Source organism: Diceros bicornis, chromosome X (assembly GCF_020826845.1).
Source record: "Diceros bicornis minor isolate mBicDic1 chromosome X, mDicBic1.mat.cur, whole genome shotgun sequence".
Lineage (NCBI taxonomy): Eukaryota > Metazoa > Chordata > Mammalia > Perissodactyla > Rhinocerotidae > Diceros > Diceros bicornis.
This window is the reverse complement of record NC_080781.1, coordinates 17,886,053-17,907,100: the sequence shown is the minus strand read 5'-3', so window position 1 is coordinate 17,907,100 and position 21,048 is coordinate 17,886,053. Positions and strand designations below refer to the sequence as shown.

At 35.2% G+C, this 21,048-nt stretch overlaps 1 protein-coding gene across 5 annotated transcripts in view; it reads right to left on the bottom strand.

The window, feature by feature from the left end:
- Positions 1-21,048, bottom strand: part of CNKSR2 (connector enhancer of kinase suppressor of Ras 2) — a 251,077-nt gene that overhangs the window by 130,546 nt on the left and 99,483 nt on the right. For all 5 annotated transcript variants that reach the window (XM_058535561.1, XM_058535562.1, XM_058535563.1 and 2 more), the window contains exons 6-7: positions 10,346-10,465; positions 3,687-3,746 (exon numbers count right to left, since the gene is read on the bottom strand). In XM_058535561.1, coding sequence (XP_058391544.1) covers positions 3,687-3,746; positions 10,346-10,465 — 180 coding nt within the window. The remainder of the gene's footprint in view (positions 1-3,686; positions 3,747-10,345; positions 10,466-21,048) is intronic.

Below are 21,048 nucleotides of genomic sequence, written 5' to 3'. Positions count from 1 at the left end.
CTCTCTGGAAACACTACAGTAAGTTCACCACTTTAAATTAGATCAAGAATTTAATTATAATCTTTAAGGAATTAAACTAATAAAAAAGGTTACTAGTATTTAACATATTTTTTGTATTCTATGTATAACTAATGACAGAAAGTAGAAATGCAAAACAACATATATTTATGTTATAAAAGACCAATATGTTTCTGAGAGCATTAAGGGAAAATGAAAATTGGTATTAACTTCTGCAAACTTTATATAGACAACCGTATTAGGCTCTACAGGCAACTGATTCAAAAATATATTTCAAAACATTATCTTTTTTAACTTTGATCCTTTCCCTTTAATACAAGTAATTCACATTAACTTCAGCAAATAAATATTTTCAAGTATATGCTTATGATCAGCATTAAAGCTTTGTCAAGTGATGATTAAATTGTTAATTTATTTCATCATTAATATCATCAATTCTGAATAACTGAGAAAAGTAAATTAAAAGGCGGATAGCCATCAGTTCAAAGTTACATTATATAACACTCTCTCTCTAAACGTCTAATTATAAGAGCATCATATTTCTTATGCTTCATACAGTGTAATATACTGGCAAACAAAACCACACTAAACTAAAGTGCCAACATTTCTATAGGATGTAACAATTTCATCACCTTTTTCTTTACTCCCATAAGAAATTGAAAACAAAACAAAAAAAAGCAAAAAACAACTTTGGTAAGCTAATGTTGCCAAGTTTTATGAAGTCTTTAGGAAACTAAAATGAGATTTAAGATAGAAATTTTATAATATTGTAGGTATGGGTAATAAATTTAAAATACTATTCTTTATTTTCCTCTAGTGACTACTAATAATTGATTATACATATTATTAGACATTTTAATGACAATATGTATACGGACTTTTGAATATAAATAAAATGTGTTTTATGAAAAAACATATTTGTTATTTATATATGTGTTAATTTAGCTATCAAACACAACTATAAATACTGTAATATTATTTATTAGTATCTACTGAAAGCTAAAGAAGAATGGCATGGTGATGGAATCTGCAAAGTAAAACGCTACTTTTGAGACCCTGGAATAAGATTTACTTTAAAAGTGATTTCCAGTTCTTTTATTTTTTATTCATTCCTAATTTCCAATTATTTCAAAATCAAAGAAGTCTTGAACCAATATAATCTCAGTTCATCAAATTTTAAAAGTCACAATAAAATTATTTGCCATAGGCTAGAATTCAAGGTAAGATGATATCCCAGGGAATTTCAGTTACTGAAGTAACAATAACACAAGTGTACCATTAAGAGGATAGTTCATCTAGGATGTGAATCCAACCCTAAGAATGGTGTCATAACAAGAAAAAAAAATCTACTTATTTCACAGCACCTTAAGGAATTGGGCATATTACCAAATCAGACAAGTACCATGTAACAATACTGAAAAGTTTGTATATCATTACTTTAATAGAACTGTAACTACAGAGTTAGTCCCTGCCCTACTTGGCTCACAATTTATCTTTTTAAAAAGGAGTGTGAAGGAAAAGTATCAAGCAAATGGCTCTAGTCAGGATGTAAAAGAAAATGATAGTTGGTACATAAAACTCAAAGAAACTAAAACAACTTTTTGCACATATAAGTAGAAAATGGAATAAGTCATATAAATTATAGACTTTCAGTGCTAAAAGGGACCCTAGAGATTGTTTTGTCTGAACCTCTCGTTTTTCATAGGAGAAAACTAAGCAACCAAGGCATCGCAAAGCAAAATAACTTACCCACTTTAGTGAGCAGCTTTACTAAGACTCAACACAAGATTCCTAATGATCAATGACTGAGGGTACCAAAAATAGTAACATATTTTTAAGAAAAAAGAAGAATTAAATGATGAACTATTAATATATGGTTCATATCTGAACTACACACAGAATCAGTCTTTCTTTGATCACTCATCCATTTATCAAATATTATTGAGTAATATGAGCAAGGCATAGTGCTCAACTTTTTTTACAGACCCCAGACAATACAGAGAGATAGGTTCCTACCAATTCTTCAAGATACAGTTCAAAATCACCGTTTCTGTGATTCCTTCTCTGATTTCACTTGGCAGCATTTACCATTTTTTCCTTTGTCCATCTATACAAATTTCACTATTTGTTTACACAGCTAAACCTATACTTGCACTCCTTAGGGGCAGCAAGCTAGTTTAATTTAAAAATTCTTTTGATACCTAGCCCCATGCCCGGAACATAGCAGACATGAAGCAAAGGTTTGTTAAAAGAACAAATGAATAAATAAATGATCAGATGAACGTACAAATAAATGAGAATGATCAGTGACAAGAGTATAGTTTACAAGTATCTCACTGCATTTAAAAATTTTAAATAGTTGACAATATGCATTTAACTGATATTCTTGATCCCATATAACTCTCATATTTAATACCAAATGTAAAGCTAGTACAGCAATCCAAAAGCAAAGTATATTATGTGTTTCACCTTTCACAAGAAACCAAGAAAAGCAGGGGGAAAAAAATCAAGCAATGATTATAATAATAGGTGAATTAGATGAAGAGAATGTTGATTTTTTTGAAAGAAAATGCTGGTAAGACGTTGAGATCAATAATAACTTGAGACTAATTCCACCTCAGTCTTTTTTGAAGGAATACAGCATAAACATACAATTTATCAGAATTTCTAAAAGAAAAAAAAATTCAAAGCTCAGCACTGGCTTAAAAGAGTAGGATGGAAATCTGGGACAACCAAATGCAGGAATAATGGTTTATTATGCTTTTCAAATCTATTACACTGACCGTGTTAATGCCCAACATGATCACTTCACAATTCTGTAGCTCTTTATAGCTCAGTCTTTCACCTTTATTAACTTATTTGATTTTCACAAGAACCTCGTGAGGTATGTAGTGCAGATGACATTATTTCCAGTTTATAGGTGAGGAAACTAAAGCAATGAGGGGGTAAGTGACTTGCCAAAAATCACTCTGCCATTAAGATGCAGAACTGGTTGTAGGACCTAGGCCTAGGGACTCGGACCTACTGCTTGCAGTGGTTCTCAAACTTGAGTGAGTCTCAGAATCACCTGTTAAAACAGAATCTCTTATTAAGAAACAGGCTGGTCTCCAGAGTTTCTGATTCAGTAGGTCTGGAGTGGGGCCCGAGAATTTTCATCTCTAACAAGTCGCCAAGGGAGGCTGATGCTGCTGGTCCAGGGAGGGAATCTCACTGTGAAAACCACTGAGCTATACCATGCTGCCCCTCTACTGAATTAAGCTGAATTATACTGCAAGTATTCACAAAACCTGACTTATCTTGTGTTTCTTTCTTATGAGTTAAGTTTCTTAATATAACTGAACTATTTGACAGGTGGAAGTGGATTCTTTTTCAGATGTCTCAATAACTTCTCATGAACCAGAAAACACTTAACAAAGACAAATCTCTGGCTGCAAACAGAAAACATCTGATTTATTTTAAGTAAATAGCTAAATTTACTAAATTCTAAAATAAATAAAATGACTGAAATTCTCCCAAAACTACCACTTACTAACTCAGTATGTCTTTTTAGTTTTATCTCCTAATTTGTTCATGTCCTCAGAAGTCAACCTCAATTACATGAGATATATAAATTGTTTAACAATAAAAGGAAAAACACACACCAAAATCTGAAATGTCATAACACTTACATTTTCTGTAGTTCCAGTAATTACATGGAGGCCATCATATGTTGATTTAATATACATACCCTAAAAAAAAAGACAGCATCAGAAGAAAAGTGAAGCAACTGAAATATTTTCAAGTATGTTATAACCTCATTTACAAAAAAATAAAATTATCTTATCAAATGAAAATTGCCACAGGCCCCAGGGATGAATTCATGATCAATAATGCTGTCTTTAAACTGCTAAGAAATTCCTATCTGAATATTCTGGTTTCTAAAGTTTGCCTGAAGAAGTCTGTACTCAATCAAATAACTACTTGATAAGTGAACTGTCCATGAAACTTTAAAATGCAGCATAGTAATTCAATATCCTGAAGAAAGGCCACATCTCATTCCCCACAAAATCCATACTTACATGTTCTGTGGCAAAATAAAAGTTAAGAGAGGAAATTCAAATATTGGTATGTCATTAGCTTGATACATATTACACAAAAAGTAGGTTACTGAAGAGCCATTTCAACTACAACTAACTGGAGACAGAAGAGTGACAAAATATTAATATAAACATTTTCCCTCTTGCTTTTTTGTGGTATCTTGTATTTTCCGACTTTCTTTCTTATTAATGAAGTTTTAATAACTATATCCAATCATCTCTATATCAATAATTAAGAGGTAATGCATGGCAAATCCTCCTTGCAATAAAGAGGGTCAGATTCCATTTTCCATTTAAATAAAGCCATTTTAGAAAAAGCTTCATTAAAGTTTAAAGATCATCCAGAAATCCTGAAATTGTGTAAGCTTTAAGAATAAACGAAAACTTTAAATTATGGACAGTGATAGGACTTTAAAGGAAAAAAATATCACAAGGAAGTATTCACATTTTAAATATTAAAATATTCTCATTTAAGCAAATCAGAAAAAAAAGTAGATGATACAGTGAATGACCTTTTTTCCTCTCTAAGGAAGATTCTGATACTTGAAATTTTCTCTGGAGAAAAATTACCTGAGTTTTACCTACAAAAGTGCTTTGCATTTCAAAATATTAATTTCAAAACTAAAAAATACTAATTTTAATGAACTTGAAGTCTGAAATATAAGGGATTTAACAATAACCAACAATATCATTTCAGAAAAAGCATACATTTAAGCACTTATGTAGACAATTACTATAATGTTAATTTCCCATACCTTTATGTTAATTATATATGTAGAGACTTGAATGTACATATGTCTTCACTGAAAATAAGTAAGAAAAAAAAAGCAAGAAGCACTAAAGTTCATGGTATGGAACTGTTAGGAAGTCACTGGGTAGGTTTTTTAATTCTGAAAAGTCATTTCAGTAATGTCCTGTGTCTAAAATGTTGCTATCAGTTCCAAATATGGCTGAGCCTGGATTTCTAATGTGAAACAAAATGAATGTAATTTCAAAAGATGTTCCTTTACCTGTGAACTCTAATTTCTTAAATGAAAGTTCATCACTTTATGTAAAATAAATAAACCTTAACAGAAGTACAAACAAAAATTAATTAAGAAACTGGCTAGTAGTTCTTGGCTAAGACCATATGGTAATATTCAACCTTACACTCGTGGCAAGTGCATAACATACTTACTTTTGAAGTTAATATTTATTCCATTATTTATTGCAAGGTAAATATAATGGTGCTATTATGGAACTTAAAAGAGGATAAGATCCTTGCAATCATTTTCCCCTCAGGAATTACTAAAATAACATTAAATTAATAGAGGATCTTAAAGTATATTTTGCAAGAGCTAGACACACAAATTTTGTTGTAGTTTTCTATGTAGAAGGATTGTGAGAGGATAAAGTAGAAAAATACAATGAAAGAAACAATATATATTGCTTGGACATACAAAACAATCATCGCTCATTATTATCTAGCACCATCATCACTAACACCTACTTGTTACAATGTGCCAGGGACTGTTTTAAGTGTTTAACATTTATTTCACAATAGAAACCATTTTAGAGATAAGGAAACTGAGGTACACGGAGGCTGGGGAATCTGCCCAAGATGGTGAAGCCAAGTTTTCAAGCCCAGGCAGTCTGACTCTAGACCACACTTTCAACCACTAGGCTCCTGATTTATCAGTTTATTAACAGGACAGCTGTGTACCTTCAATTTTCTTATTAAAACATAATATTTGGCAACTGTAGATATTAAAATCAAACATTCATTGTTTACCATCTATTCTAAAAGACTAAGACTTCTTTAGCATACATATACCATGTGCAAGGTGGTTATAAAGAGTAACTGGGTTTGATATTTTACAAATTTATTTTAATCACCCCATCTCTTCTGACAACTGTAAGCAGAAGTTCATTATATTTCTCTCTACACTTCTTTCAACACTGTGCATAACTGATTAGGAATTAAGGTGTTTTACAAGAGCTCTAGATAATTTCATAAATGATTAGGTCATAAAGTCTAATATTCTAAGATGAATGTTTAGAAAAGATATTACAGTCTAATCTCAATAAACCATTTGTTGTAACTGGCTTTAATAATCAAAACTGACTTCTTCATCCTTTTTATCTCCCTCTGGCAGTACTAATGAGAAAAATGGCCAAAAGTCAGGCACCAAAAGAAAGTAAGTGAAGAACCAAGTTGCTTGGACAAGTTTCAAACTAATCATCTTCTGAATAATGAAGACTCCACAGAAATACATCTGATCACTTGTTCACCTCTTAGAAAGGGTCAAACAGCAGGAGGACATGTAATTCAAATGGCTCTTTTTATGGAACTGAGACAAATCTGGTCTTCCATTTCATTAAAACCTTCATTCTTCCTTCTTTTTTTTTTTTTTAAACCAATTAATTAATTCTGGACCTGCCTTGAACAGCTCCCTCTCTCCAGCTCCACTTGCCAAAATGACATTTGCTTCACTCTGTCTCCAAATGTGAGTTAACCAACGGGAGCCAAAGCAACCTCACAGGCAAGTCAATGGAATAAAGCATATTTGGAGATAGTCCAAGTGCCTAAATAGTAAAAGAACTCTCTGAGGCCAAGAGTCTTCCCTGAGGATGCCCCCTCAAGCTCCTTCCTCTCTATTCAACTCATCTCTTGGCTCTGATCTAGTTTCATATGTTCCAATAGCTCTCATTATCCTTCATTTAATTTTCTGCTAATTATTGTTGTTCAAAAGCATTTTAGAAGCTGGTTTCATGTTTTAATCATAACTAAGCACATTTCCTACCATTCTTTATAATGTTCAGCACTCTCAAAACTAAGAAATTCTAGGAGATGTGACTAATCAGGAGAGCTGATGAACAAGAAAGCTGATGAACAATCTATCCAGTTTATCCACTGGAAGAACAAAGCAGTTACCTTTTGCCTATGAGAGAGGTTCTGTTTTGAAACTGGCAGGAGACTTTCTGCAGATGTTTTAAGCTAATTAAACTTCATTAAAGCTTGATATTCTCCCACCTCTTTCTAGTTCCTTCCTTCATTTACCATTTAGACACTTCCTATGGCTAAGCACATGCTAAATGTTACCAAAATCCTCAAACCTATTTATTTCAAATGTGACTCACTAAACTTACTTAAAGGTGGCTGATTTTTAATGATACCTTGAAAAAGTCACGTAAAGTTTCCATCTCCCCTATTATGAATCACAAGAAATAGCTTTATACTTAATTCTTTTTATTAATATTCAACATTTCAGGTTTTTCTTTTCCTCCCCTGGAAATAGTTTCCCAATGAAGAATTGCCGATGGTTCTTTAAAAATGGATTTCTCTAGGTACTTTCAATTTTAAAGTCATCCTCCTAAACTTCTCACACCTCCCTTTAAGCAATTCCAAATTTAAATGTGGGATAACGGAACAAGCTTTGATAAGATGTACTTTATTTAGAATAAACCTGGACTTAAACCTTACCTCTATTGTGTATTACCTGTATATAATATAGGGCAAATTGGTGAAGATCTGTGATTCCATTTTCTCATTTGCAAAATGAGGAAATTAATACCTACTCTATAGAGTTGTGAAGAAAATACCTGGCAAATAATAGGCACTCACTTCTTTTCTTTTCTTTTCCAACTCTGTCCCAGACTAATGAAATCTGGTTCTTAGCATTTTTCAGTTCATGACTATTCCAAAGACCAGACCCAGATCTACCTCTTTCAAATTTAAAAAATAAAACACCTGTCCAGGGCTATCTGTTCATTTAAAAAAATCAGGATTTCATAAAGTCCACTAATTAGCATTGTGTTGACTAACTCCAAATGGTTATTTTCTCCCACGATTTCAATGGAAATTAGAGGGAAAAAAATCAGGCTCTTTTCTCAGAACAATACCATCCTCAGAACTGCAGACTCATAGAGCTAGAGAGAACTTTAAGGATGATATAGTTCACCCCTTCATGCCCCCAACATTCTACAGATAAAAATATCAAGGCCCCCATTTTCCCCAGATCACACAGCTATTATTTTATGCAAGTGATTAGTATCCAGGTGTTCTAACTCCTAGTCTAATATAATATAGTATTAGTTCATAATTTCCCACTCTACAAATCATGCTTAAAAGCTTCCTTTCCTTCATAACTACTGAAAGGGGAGATACATAAAGAAAAAGCTTTAATACTATAGGTTGAAAGATGCTTTAAATAAAACTGGACTTTGTAAAGGTAACCAAAAGGAATTTAAGACTGTAAGAATTTAAAATCATAAGTATTACTTCAAATAAATTTATAAATGTTAGAAATAAGCTCTTAAAACTAATCAAAGTTAGATATAACACTTACAGATTATGATGATGGCATATTTGCTAGCTACGTCTGATATGCTGATTTCCATCTTCCCAGCAAAACAATAAAAGCCACAAAAGCACGAGGAACTATGGTTACCCAAAAGTAATTTGCCAATTATCAGGAGAAAAGCCACTTTATAGACTAGATGGCTTCAAAATGAAAAACCACTGGTGGCTGATGAAGGCTTTACTCTCTGAAACATTTATATACATACATATAACTGAAGAAGAAAAGTCACATAAAAAGTTTAACACCAGGGCAGGCCTGGTGGTGTAGTGGTTAAGTTCGTGTGATCTGCTTCAGCGGCCCGGAGTTTGCAGGTTCGGATCCCAGGCGCGGACCTACGCACCGCTCATCAAGCCATGCTGTGGTGGCCTCCCATATACAAAGTAGAGGAAGATGGACACAGATGTTAGCTCAGGGCTAATCTTCCTCAGCAAAAAGAGGAAGATTGGCAACAGATGTTAGCTCAGGGCGGAGCTTCTTCATCAAAAAAAAAAAAAAGTTAAACCTGCTTAGAGATCTTTAAGAATATGTTATCTGAATTAAATTATTAATGCAAGTTTCCAAGATTTCTATTTTCTAAAATAGCATTAATGGTATTCCTTGAAAATTCAACTACAGGGAGAAAGTAGAAACACTGTAGCATCAAACTAACATGTAATAGTTGTGTAGTAGATAAGATGCTCTCCAGGTAGTTTCTTGTTTTTTGTCTCTCCCTCATTAACATTAATTTTATATGCTTTTGATACTGGCTCAAGACACGGTTGACATGAGGGAAGCCACTGTAGAAAAGAAACTCTATTGTAACTTTGAATGACGTCTGACTAACTAACCCAGCTGGATATGCACCCTCCAGGAGATCTAACTGCTCTGTAGATTTTACGACCCCTGCTTGTGCATGTACCTTCCAGCTGCGATAAGATGATGACTTTGTTCTTTTGAGTTCCTTAGGAATGTGATGACCCCCAAACAGAGCGTCTATGCTGATAGCCATCATCAATGAAAACGGAAAGATCTGGTATGGCACTCCCAGTCTGTAACACCAGAAGGTCAACATTCCTAACCCCCTCCCCTATAACCCACCAGCCTATATAACTGCTATAAGATTTTGTGCCCCTTAAGATGGTTTTTTTTCAGATATTAGTTGGCCATCTTCCCTCTTGCTAGCAAGCTGTAATAAAAAGTCCTTTTTCTCCTACCACCTTGCCTCTTGACTATTGGCATGTCTTGCAGCAGGCAGATGAACCCACTTTTTGGGCGGTAACACTTTCTTTCTAGAAACTTATTAAAGAATAAGTTCTCCCTTGGGTTAAATTTAGAGACAACATAATTTTCAATCAGGTGAACAAAATATTGAAGATGATTATCTTTATTATTACATAATAAAAAAACACATCATAGATGTTACCCTAGTTTTGGCAATATCCACCTGCTTACTCACCCTTATAAGAAAGAATGGATGTGAGTTATAAAGAATATCAGGTTTATTTAACTTACACAATCTAAGGTAAGAGAGACCTATTAAAACCAGGACAAACCAAAGCAAAACAAACAAAACACCCACTTGCATGGGCAGGTAACATTGTGGATCTTAATATAAAACGTTTAACTTAAACTTCCTTTAAACCTAAAGAACTTTGGTAGGGAGTGAAAGAGTGTAATACAAGCTACTTTACTACCAAAGTAAACAGGATAATTCAGAAATCACCATTTTAAATTTTCTTTCATTTTCATTTATCTTCATAAAACTTCTTATCATGACAAGCTCCTGCTACCTTAACTCCTCTAGAAAAAAATATCAAAATGTTCAAAGTTTGTTAAAATTCACAGATTCCCACATTCAGAGGCTGCTTTGCTCACATCATTAGCTGTCCACTGACGAATAGTGGCTTTGATAAACTTGGTATCTCTTACCAGCCCTTCACTTGGTTTGATGTTTGCCAGCTGAATCACTTCCAGGTGTGCAGACTGTGAAACCAGAGGATCTGATGACAGGGATATGATGTGGTCACAGACTCCAGAAAGAGTTTTACACTAAAAGCAAAAAAAAAAAGAAAAAAAAGAAAATGGTAAACACATGTTAAGTAATATATAAATCACTTTTTGTCATAACTTTCCTTTTTACAAGGAAAAATAAAAGAAACAGTAGAAGAAAGTAGTTGGCATTTTATTCTATAAAATCTGTATAAAAAAGATATTCAGGTGGAAGAAGTACACACACATACATCTATATTCTATATTATGGATATAAGAACTATAAATCAAAATATTCAAAAAAGTTATGGTTATGTTTTGTTTCTATTATTTGACTCATCAGGCCTAAAATAAAATTGTTTCTGAACAATCTTAGTAATCTGAGAACTTCTAGATAACAACCATCTTATTGAATTCAGTAATTTCAAAAAACTTGATATCTTCTATTTCATGATCAGAAAAGTTAAAATAAAAAAAATCCAGCCAAAGTCCAGGGAAGATGACTCTCCCAAATCTGCTTGGTGAACTCCTCCTACTTATTCATTTAGACTTTCTTGCTTAAGGTTACCTTTGCATCAAGTTTCCCACCTCCTCCAGGCAGTTTGGTACTCCCTCGATCCTGCTTTCCCAGCGTTCTATGAACAGTCCAAAATTGCAGGATAACTTCATTCTGAAGTCCTCTGAGGCAGGGACTAGGTCCTACTCATCTCTGACTTCTCTTCCTCCCCCCACCCCTATTTACCACCCACACCAGCCAGACAGATCCTAGAACATATAAGGCACTCAATAAATATGAGTTGAACAAAGTGAAGAGCAAATGAGCTTTAACAGTTAGTGGAGTGGCTTGACTGAGGACAGAAGACTAGTGCTTTAGTTAGGATAAATCCATTCATGCTGATATAGAATAGATTTAAAATGTTACATCCATAATGGTATGGTTTTGACTTACACATAGTCAAATCATGAAAAAGTAGAACGTAAGCGAATGAAGCTTGGAATATACTGTCCTAAAATAAACTGGCCCTTAAGATGCTTCACAGACTGTCACTGTACTTACTGAAGCCTGGTATCGATCACTTGAGGTTATTTTTTTTTTTTTTTTGCCTTTACTATAGGAGGAGCTATTAGATTGCAGCAATCAAGGTGTTATCTTCTGTCTCCAACATGTTACATTTGTCCTGTGGCCACTGCATTAGTCTATCATAAGAGAGACAGTTTCTGCCTGGTCAGGTTAAGGACTTTTTATATGCTACATTCTGTAGATGGCCCATGGCCTCAGTCTGTGCTGGGCTCAGCTTGCAAAGACGACAGAAACCACCAGGTTAAATTTCCCTCCCTAACGGCACTTCTACTTTTTGCACCTTGTTCTCAAGGCTGCACTTGTATTGTGGCCATCAGCCCCTAAGGATGGACATCAAGCACGATACCAACACCCACGGAAAGAACATGGGCTTGGTATGAAGACAGATGTGGGCAATCACCACACTGCCAGTTACTTACTTTGTGACTGTGAGCAAGTTATTTTATATCCTTGAGGCTCAGTTTCCTCATGTAGAAAATGGGGTAATAAAAATTACTTTAGGGCCGGCCCGGTGGTGTAGTGGTTAAGTGCGCACAGTCTGCTTTCGGCGGCACGGGGTTCGCAAGTTCGGATCCCGGGCATGCACCGACGCACCGCTTGTCAAGCCATGCTGTGGTGGCGCCCAAATAAAGTAGAGTAAGATGGGCACGGATGTTAGCCCAGGGCCAGTCTTACTCAGCAAAAAGAGGAGGATTGGCACCGGATGTTAGCTCTGGGCTACTCTTCCTCACAAAAAAAAAAAAAAATTACTTTATAAGGCTTACACGACAAACCAGGATAATGTATTAAAAAAGAGCCTAATATGGCTCCTATCCAAAGAAGACACTAAATAAACGCTTATTTTCCCCCTGTTGCTTTCTCTATCCTCAAAGGGCTTAATCTTTACTCATGGAATGAATTATCTCTTTATTCTTAATTCTATGGCCTTGTTGACCATCTTACAATGACCAATAATCACAATGTATGCTCATGATGGCGAGTTCACATCTCTTTATTCTCTCTGATACAATGAAAGTATTTTCCCTGAAGAGCTGCTAAGCAAAGTGCCAACAGGAAGACCACTCCCCAGAAATAGGGAAACCTCCAGGGCCAGCTTCACAAGCATGTGACCCGTGCAGTCGCACAAGGGCTGCACTCGGTATTATGCTCTGCTGTTGCCATCTTGGAATTCTTAACTGATTTTGAACAAGGGGATCGACACTTTCATTTTGCACTGGGTCTCACATATTATGTAAGCCCATCCTGGGACTCCAGCCTGTCTGTTTTTTTTTAATTCTTGAAAATATTCATCAGAGGCCACGGGGAAATGGATGGCAGCAATTAACATACAAAAACTGGCTGCAGTTCAAATTGCTGCTGTTTGACAGTAAGAAAAGCACTTGGGGGCAGATTTAAACCTTTTAACTATTCCTTTCCTGCCACATTCTTATTTTCTCTTTATCTCAAGGGGGGAGATAACACTGTTAACTTTGAAGAGTTTCTACATAGGCTACTTGGATCGCATGATAAACAGAAAGTTACCATAAATCAGTATGCTAAAAAGAATCCTCTGTGGTTTTTAAAAATTGAAGCATATTTCAAGAGTCCAATGTATAAATAAATAGGAAGGTAATGGATGTATATAAATGGCTTACCATGTGTGCACGCCAACATTCAGGGCCTAATATACACACCAGTAATGAGGAATAGTAGCTCTACTATTTGGGCATTGCAAGCACTTAGAAGTGGGGTAGGAGGATGAAAGGCAGAAATACTAGACAGTAGACGTTTTTACAAAAAAGAAAATACCAATTAAATCCTCTGTATTAAGTTGTAAATCATTTTTTCAGATTCTTCTTCTTGAGTAATTTTGTTTGCCAAATACCTGCTATGTGCTAAGTCTGCTGGGAATACAAAAGATGAGGAAAACACTGACTTTACTAGCAAAGCTATCACGATTTAACAGATTAAAGATCTTGACAAAAATAATAGAAAGACATAGAAAAGAAACTCCACTAGAACCTTACTAACTGTTTTAAAGATAATGTACTAGAACCTTTTTATGTTGCAGAATTTGGCACTTGACTACGTAAGCAATTAGAAGGGGTACAAAATGGCCTGGTTTTATGTGCTAATTCTATACTCATTACTGCATCATACATCAAGCCACTGCAGGAAACCACAATGAGAGTACTACGGCAAAGATCCAGGGAAATTATTTAACGCATTCTTGTAAAAAATGAATTTGTTCATTCAGTAAAATCATGTGATATTATGTTAATATTTTTAAACACAGCATTATCTATTGCTACCTAATAGTGCATTCTAAAAAAAGAAAACTATAATATAGCAAGAAAAATACATTATTATTATAAGTTAACATCAATCGTATAGAGCACCTACCATGTGTCTGACATAATGCTCAACACTTCATATTCATTATCTCATTTATTCTTATAACAACTTCCCGAAGTAGGTTTTATAGCCAGTTTAACATATGAGAAAGCAAGACCAAATAAATAGATCAAGGTCACTGCCTTGGCAGAAGGAGGACTTGAATTTTTAATCATTATGCTTATATCTCTTATTTCAATCTTTAAATTTCAACTTGTTTTTGATCAATTTCATTTGTATTGTTTAGAATCAATGTCTGTATTAAATAGATGTTATATAACATTTAAACTACACAGTATAATGAAATATAAGGCGAGCCTGCAAGCGTTCTTCAAATTTAGAACGCAGTTTAGTTAAGAAGTAGTAGATCTGAGACTGTGAAAGACACAGCTCTCTGGGAAAACTTAAAGCAATTTTAGCAGCAAAAGGATAACGATTTTAGCTAGAATACGACTGGTAACCACTTGTATAAAGGGGATTCTTCTGCTATTTTTGCAATATTTCTACCAAAGGATTTTAAATTCTATTTATCTTTGGTTCTAAAAACAGAAGGAAAAATTTGAACCTAAAATTAAAGTCTAGTAAATAATACGCCTTTAATAATGCTAAAGGAAACATATTACAACTGACCCTCTGGATTCTGTTATAAACTACCAAAGATGGTAACAAAGGATTAGTGACTGAATAGCAGTTAAAAGACAAGGCTTGCTATGACTTAAGAACCTTTTAAAACAGAAGAGTGTCATGGGCCAGATTTAATGGTATTGTGATTTTTTTCCTCTCTAGTTATTTATATTAATTTTAAATATTAATTAATATAATTAGAGCATATTCTCAAGATGAAATGGAAAGTTTTCACATTCTGTTCTATATACATACTATATTTTATATGTATTTGCATCTATATATGTATGGCTAGTTCACTCAAATCAAAAAGTTCTAAAGGGAAAAAGATCTGAGCATAGCATGTTTAGTCTAAAATAAATAATGGTTTTAAAACAGTTGTAAAAGCAATATTTTAGTCATTGTGGAGATTCAAAACACAGCAACCCTACGTTAATATATTAACCAATAACAGATAGCATTCTTTCATTGTCTCTGAACAGCATTCTTTCATTAGTGCTAAATTTATCAGATACTTTTTAGATTAATATGTGAAGTTTTAGCTATTGTATTTTAAAAAGGAAATGTAGAAAGTGTTCTAAGTATAAACAATAGTGAAAAGCTAAGGGATAGGAAAGAAGTCTTACACTAGCTTTGGAGCACACTCAGACATGATTGAGCTGCTTAAACTATCTTTATTTATGTTTTTCTAAATAAGTGGAGTAGTGGTCAGTTATTCTTCTGAGTGTACTGGAGGAAATGAATGGAAATAACTTTAGATAAAAAAATCAGAAATCCATTTGACATAGGAAAGAACTTCAGGCTCACAAGCTTAACAAAAGGTTTTACAAAAGGAAGTCTCTACTTTTCGGGTATATACATAAATACAAGGGAAAAGAGTATAAAACCCTGATAAATTGAGGAAACAACAAACAGATGGACAAACATTTTAAGATGTCAACAGTGATGTGAAAGCCACAATTTAAGTACAGCTTAAAATTTTCGGGCTTATTATCAAAAACATGGAAAACAGTACAAAACTTTTATTTTGATGAACAGCATATACATATTAAAAATATATATTTATATAAAATAAATACAAAATATACAAAATAAAATACGTATTTTTTTTTTTTTAGATTTTATTTATTTATTTTATTTTCCCCCAAAGCCCCAGTACACAGTTGTATGTCATAGCTGCACATCCTTCTAGTTGCTGTATGTGGGACGCGGCCTCAGCATGGCCGGAGAAGTGGTACGTCGGTGCGCGCCCAGGATCCGAACCCGGGCCGCCAGCAGCAGAGCGCGCGCACTTAACCGCTAAGCCAGGGGGCCGGCCCAAAATATGTAGTTATTGATATAAATAATATTTCAATTAAAATAGTCTAGAGGACAGAGCCTGTTTTTATTTTACTGTTTGGTTTGTATATTAGTATAATTCAGTATTATAAATCATGAAACTCTGCCAATTTAGGATGATATTTACCCTGTATTTCATGAATAAGAGATGCTTTGTTTTTATGAAATATTACACATTTATTCTATTATTAAATTGTGAGAATTCTAAATGATATAAACTTCATTCAGAAATACAGTATTCTTGGTATCTTAGTACTTGTCAGATCTCTGTTGAGCTAGCAATTTTGTACTTCTAAATATGATGGTTGCCTAAGAAGATACAAGGAGTAAACAATCATAGGTAACTTTGAAAGAGTAAAATTCAGAAACAGAATTTAAATTGGTATTCAAAAGTATTATCCTATATACATATTCCCTAACACAAGAAGAATTTCTTGCTCATGTGAATAAAGAGAATTGAGGGAGAAATAATTTTTTAAACTTAAAAAACTAATAGAATAAAATTTCAATTTAACCCAATGTAAAAATTGTATCTGTATACAGCAAATACTAAGAGTTTCAAATAGCTTCAGAAAGCAACTATAGTTGCAAATAAATAAAGGTCATATAAAGTTTGTTCCAACAAGGTCTAAAAAACTCTGCAAATCCCTTAGGTTTCAAAGTCTAATGATGGGGGAAAAAACACAACAAAACTAGCAAAATGAAAAGAAATCCACGCCACCACTACTGCTTCATTAAGCCATTCATTCATTCAGCAATCACTGAGTATCTGCTACATGATTCAAATGCCAATTACTACACTCAAAGATTTCACAACCTGGGACAGTGTTTCCAGTAATGTATTTGGCTTTGTCCTCAACAACACTGACATGAAGCATGCTGCCCTTGTGTTCCTGAAAATGGAAAAGAAGCAATAACACTTTAAAATAATGATCATCTACGAATGATGAGGTCAGTACTAAACAGTGAGAAAACATCAGTCTCAAAAGTATACCTATTTTTTTTAAATTTTATTTATTTATTTATTTTTCCCCCCAAAGCCCCAGTAGATAGTTGTATGTCATAGTTGCACATCCTTCTAGTTGCTGTATGTGGGACGCGGCCTCAGCATGGCCGGAGAAGCGGCGTGTTGGTGTGCGCCCGGGATCCGAACCCGGGCCGCCCGCAGCGGAGCGCGCGCACTTAACCACTAAGCCACGGGGCCGGCCCTCAAAAGTATACCTATTTTGATGAGCAAGAAGTGGATCTATGACAATGACACTTCCAGCTTACTTCCAACTACTTCCCTGAGACATCCATTGGTCTGAACTGAAGTTGGGAAAAGAGGCTTCACCACTCCTCTGATTTCTGGTAGGGAAACAGTCAGCTGGAAACCAGAACTGGACCTGGGAAAATCTCCATTCTATTTGCCTGCCCTTTAAGAGGCAGGAAATAGAGCTAGGCAGGCTTGCAGTGGGTCTCAAGGGAGATGAGCAAGCACTCATTAGAGGGAACACTACTTTCCAGGCTCAAGATTAACAAGGTTCTGGATATATCAGTGGCTCAACTAAGATGTAAGTTATCAGGAAAATGACTTCACTTTGCTTTAGATTCAAAGAGCAAGAGGGAAGCAGTTCATTACAGTTGGATGAGCTTCTGGAAAATCCAGGCACTATATATACAGTGTATGGGCAAACGGAACAAACAGCAGAGACCTGGGAGCAATGTCTTCACTTATAGTTGAGAAATTCAAAGTTGCCATATGTGTTTTTGTGGAGAAAAGAGCTAATTGCACTGTGCCAGCTATGAATTTATTGGCTCTGAGCTCCAAATTCACCCTTCAATGCTTGCTCTGTGATAATGGACAGGACTCTTCAAGCATTTCTGCATTACAGTGAGCACAATGTTAAGTTTTTGTCAGTAGAGGGCGATGGAGGGACATCACAGGGGGAAGGAGGCTTCTCTTCTAAGTTCCCTTGTGCTGCAGTTTTGCTTTTTCTTGCTCCTGCTGCGTGGTCCATCAGTGGCATATGTGAGTGGGGACATCCAGTGGTGGCAAGACCATACCCCTCAGTGACCTCACAGCCTCAGCCTGGGCTCAATGACCACCATCCTGTGGCCCTCTCAGCCTCATAGCCATAGCAGCACCCCACTCTCTCTGTGAGCCTTCCCATCAGCATCACTTGCCTGCATCCTGGAAGGTTGTTTCCTGCTTGCCTGGCGACTATGGACCAGCTCTGGCTTAGGCAACCCAGTGGAGCTGCAATCCCCGCCGCTTCAATGAATTCTGACCCTCAGCCTCCTACAAGCCTTCCTTCTTTGGGTACTTTCCCCCAGTCCTAGGGTATGCTTTAGAGTCTCTTTACATCTTTACAGGTACTCTGCTGTCATAGTTTAACAATTATTTCGATTCAACTTCCCTTGTTTAAATTACGGTGTGATTTCTGTCTCCAGGCTGATTCAATCACCTTGTTGAAGAAATCTTTACATTTATAGTGACTATAACTGTAGTTTTAAAAAAATCATAGTGTCTTTGATAACATAAAAAATGATCTCAGACAAAGACAGTCCTTCAATTTATCACTTTACGTGGCCATACTGTTTTCTCCTGATTTTGCGAGTTAGTCACCAAAGAATTATGGCATTTAGACCTTAGAAATCAGATACTCCAATCCCCCAACTTAATCAGAGAGGCTAACTTAGTTTGTTTACAGCTAGTAAGTGCCAGAATAGGGTCAAGACACCAAATCTTTTTAACTCTCAAATTGGTGCTCTTTCTACTACATTACTATGCCACACTTGACTCCCCAACAAAAACAAATACTCTTTGAGAACAATGATTGTGTGCTCAGAGTCAATATAAATATGAAAACATTTTACATATTCAGCAAATGTAATGTTAGCAAGAACACCCATATAAACATACCAACCTACATATTGTCTATTCAAATCATAGTAAGACACCCTAAAACCAGATTATTTTAATTCTTTATGTGTGGCCACATTCCCTTTAGTATATATATATGCTTTCTTTTTGTCCCCGAAAAGACAAATATTTCTACCTCTATCATATTCTATCTGGATTTCTTCTTTCCTGCACAGGACATCGGTTGTGGAGAAGTTAATTTACAGTTAAAATAATTTATAGGGCAATTAGCTACCAAAGTGTCAAAACCTGAACATACTCTAGTAGCAACACTCAAGAAATCAATGCCTATTTCAGTAATAGTGTTAGCATGCTTCTTTAGGTTGACCACAAAGACAGTAAAGGGGGCTAAGACAGAAGGATCACAACTCTGAAAATAAAGAAGCATTTTAATGCTTTCTATCTATAAAACTCATTATTAGAATTCATGTTTTAATGAATTTGACTATAATTTGTATGTTCAAATGCTACAGTTACAACTGTACATACCATACAAAATGTCAACCATACAAAAACAAACAAAAAATAAAAACAACTCAGTTTGCAATGGCCCAAGACCACAGCTTTAGGAGAAGAGTCTAGCTAAAACTGGCAAAGCTGCCTTTTCACAGCATCAGGGACCTTCTGAAGACCAATATAAAATTATTTTTACGAAGTCATTAGAGTGCCACTGTTTTCAAGAAATCTCTAAAGACAAAATACTAATATAATCACTTTTATTTTATTAAGGGGCATGCTGCTACCCTCACACTTACATCCTCAAGGTTTTGGGCAATTAGGAGAGGAAAGCTATGCTTATATAAATGATATGATACAGATGGTGGGGAAAAGTCTAAAATGAGCTCTGTATTTTCTTCTCCAGGCTCTTCTCTTAGACCTAACTGTTGGTTCTGTGCAGTTTTAGCCATTTCTAATCTAGATAGTAGAAAAGGCACAATAATCTCAGCCCAGATGGAGTTTAGGAGTAAAGAACTCATACATTTAAAGGAAGAAAAAAAATCACACAGAATGTTTATGAAATAAAATAGTTAACATGTCAAAATAAGCCTAATTCATGATCAAACCTAGATAAGTAAAGGAAAATAATAGCTTGGAGAGAAAAGAGACAGAGATGAGAGAGCATTCCTGAGAATGTCCTGTAAATTGTAAAGTACTATACAACTGAAAGATAATCTTCACACTAAAATAATAAAACAGGCATTCACTGTATTTATTCCTCCTATTATCTTTATAAAAACAATGGGGGTAAAACGCCTAGTACAAAGCAAGTGTCATATCCAAGGCCACACTGCTGGTTACTGCAAAAGGTATATTTGAGCTCAGTACAAGCTGATGTAAACAATGTGACTTTAATGATCATGCCTGGCCTGGGATTTCCATGAGTTTATCAAAGCTGACAAGTGTCCCAGGCTCACCAACGAGAGCAGCAGGACTGTGACAAGCAGAATAAGTCGGCTACCACACAAGGTCTGAAATGGCTTCTCAGGAGTGCTTCTCTCTCCAGATTCAAAGACTGTAGTAAAAGGTGAGAGTGAGGAGAAAGAAGGTACAGAACTGAAGAGAACTCCAGGTTCTCTGTTACTGATTTACTGTATTAATCAAGGATCTGTGCAGAGTACAAACAGATGGGCTCCAACATGCCAGGGAATGTGTAATCAGGGACAAACCTAACTGAGAGGGAAATATCAGATCAATGGAGGCGAACTATATTACTATTTATTGTAAGTGAACAATCACTCAGACATATAGTAATACACTGACTGTCTACATTTCCTTTTGTCCTTTATGGCTGCACTCTGCCATCTGTTCCATTATATTTAATGGCAGATTCCAAGGGCACCCAAGTTGTCCAGTCTCCTTTTATTAATTCTCACATTTCATATTAACAGACATCTCTGTCCACGACTGCAACCACTCCACTCTCTTTTATACCCAGCTTTTGGTTCATCGGCGTTGTGGGGGATCAGAATTGGCCACCCCAAAATGTGTCTCTTTGGCTTGATTATTTTTAAGAACAAAAGACTCTGAAAGAAATGTTGACCTTCCCCCTAACTGTCTAAAAGAATTTAAGATAGAAGGCCTGTTCCAGGAAGGAGCTAATACCATAAGATAACTGTACTGTAATGTAAAATGTGTCTCTCGAGTCACACTGTCTATAGATGGCCCAGTAAACACTTGTTTATCAAGCATTTGCTTTTCCATCTCCATGTAAATTGCCTTCCTCCCGTCTGAAGTCCCAAACCACTACTCCCAACACCCTTGTCTTTAGTTGAAGATGGTATTTAAGGTGGCAGGTTTGGCCATTCTGGTGAGTTACTCAGT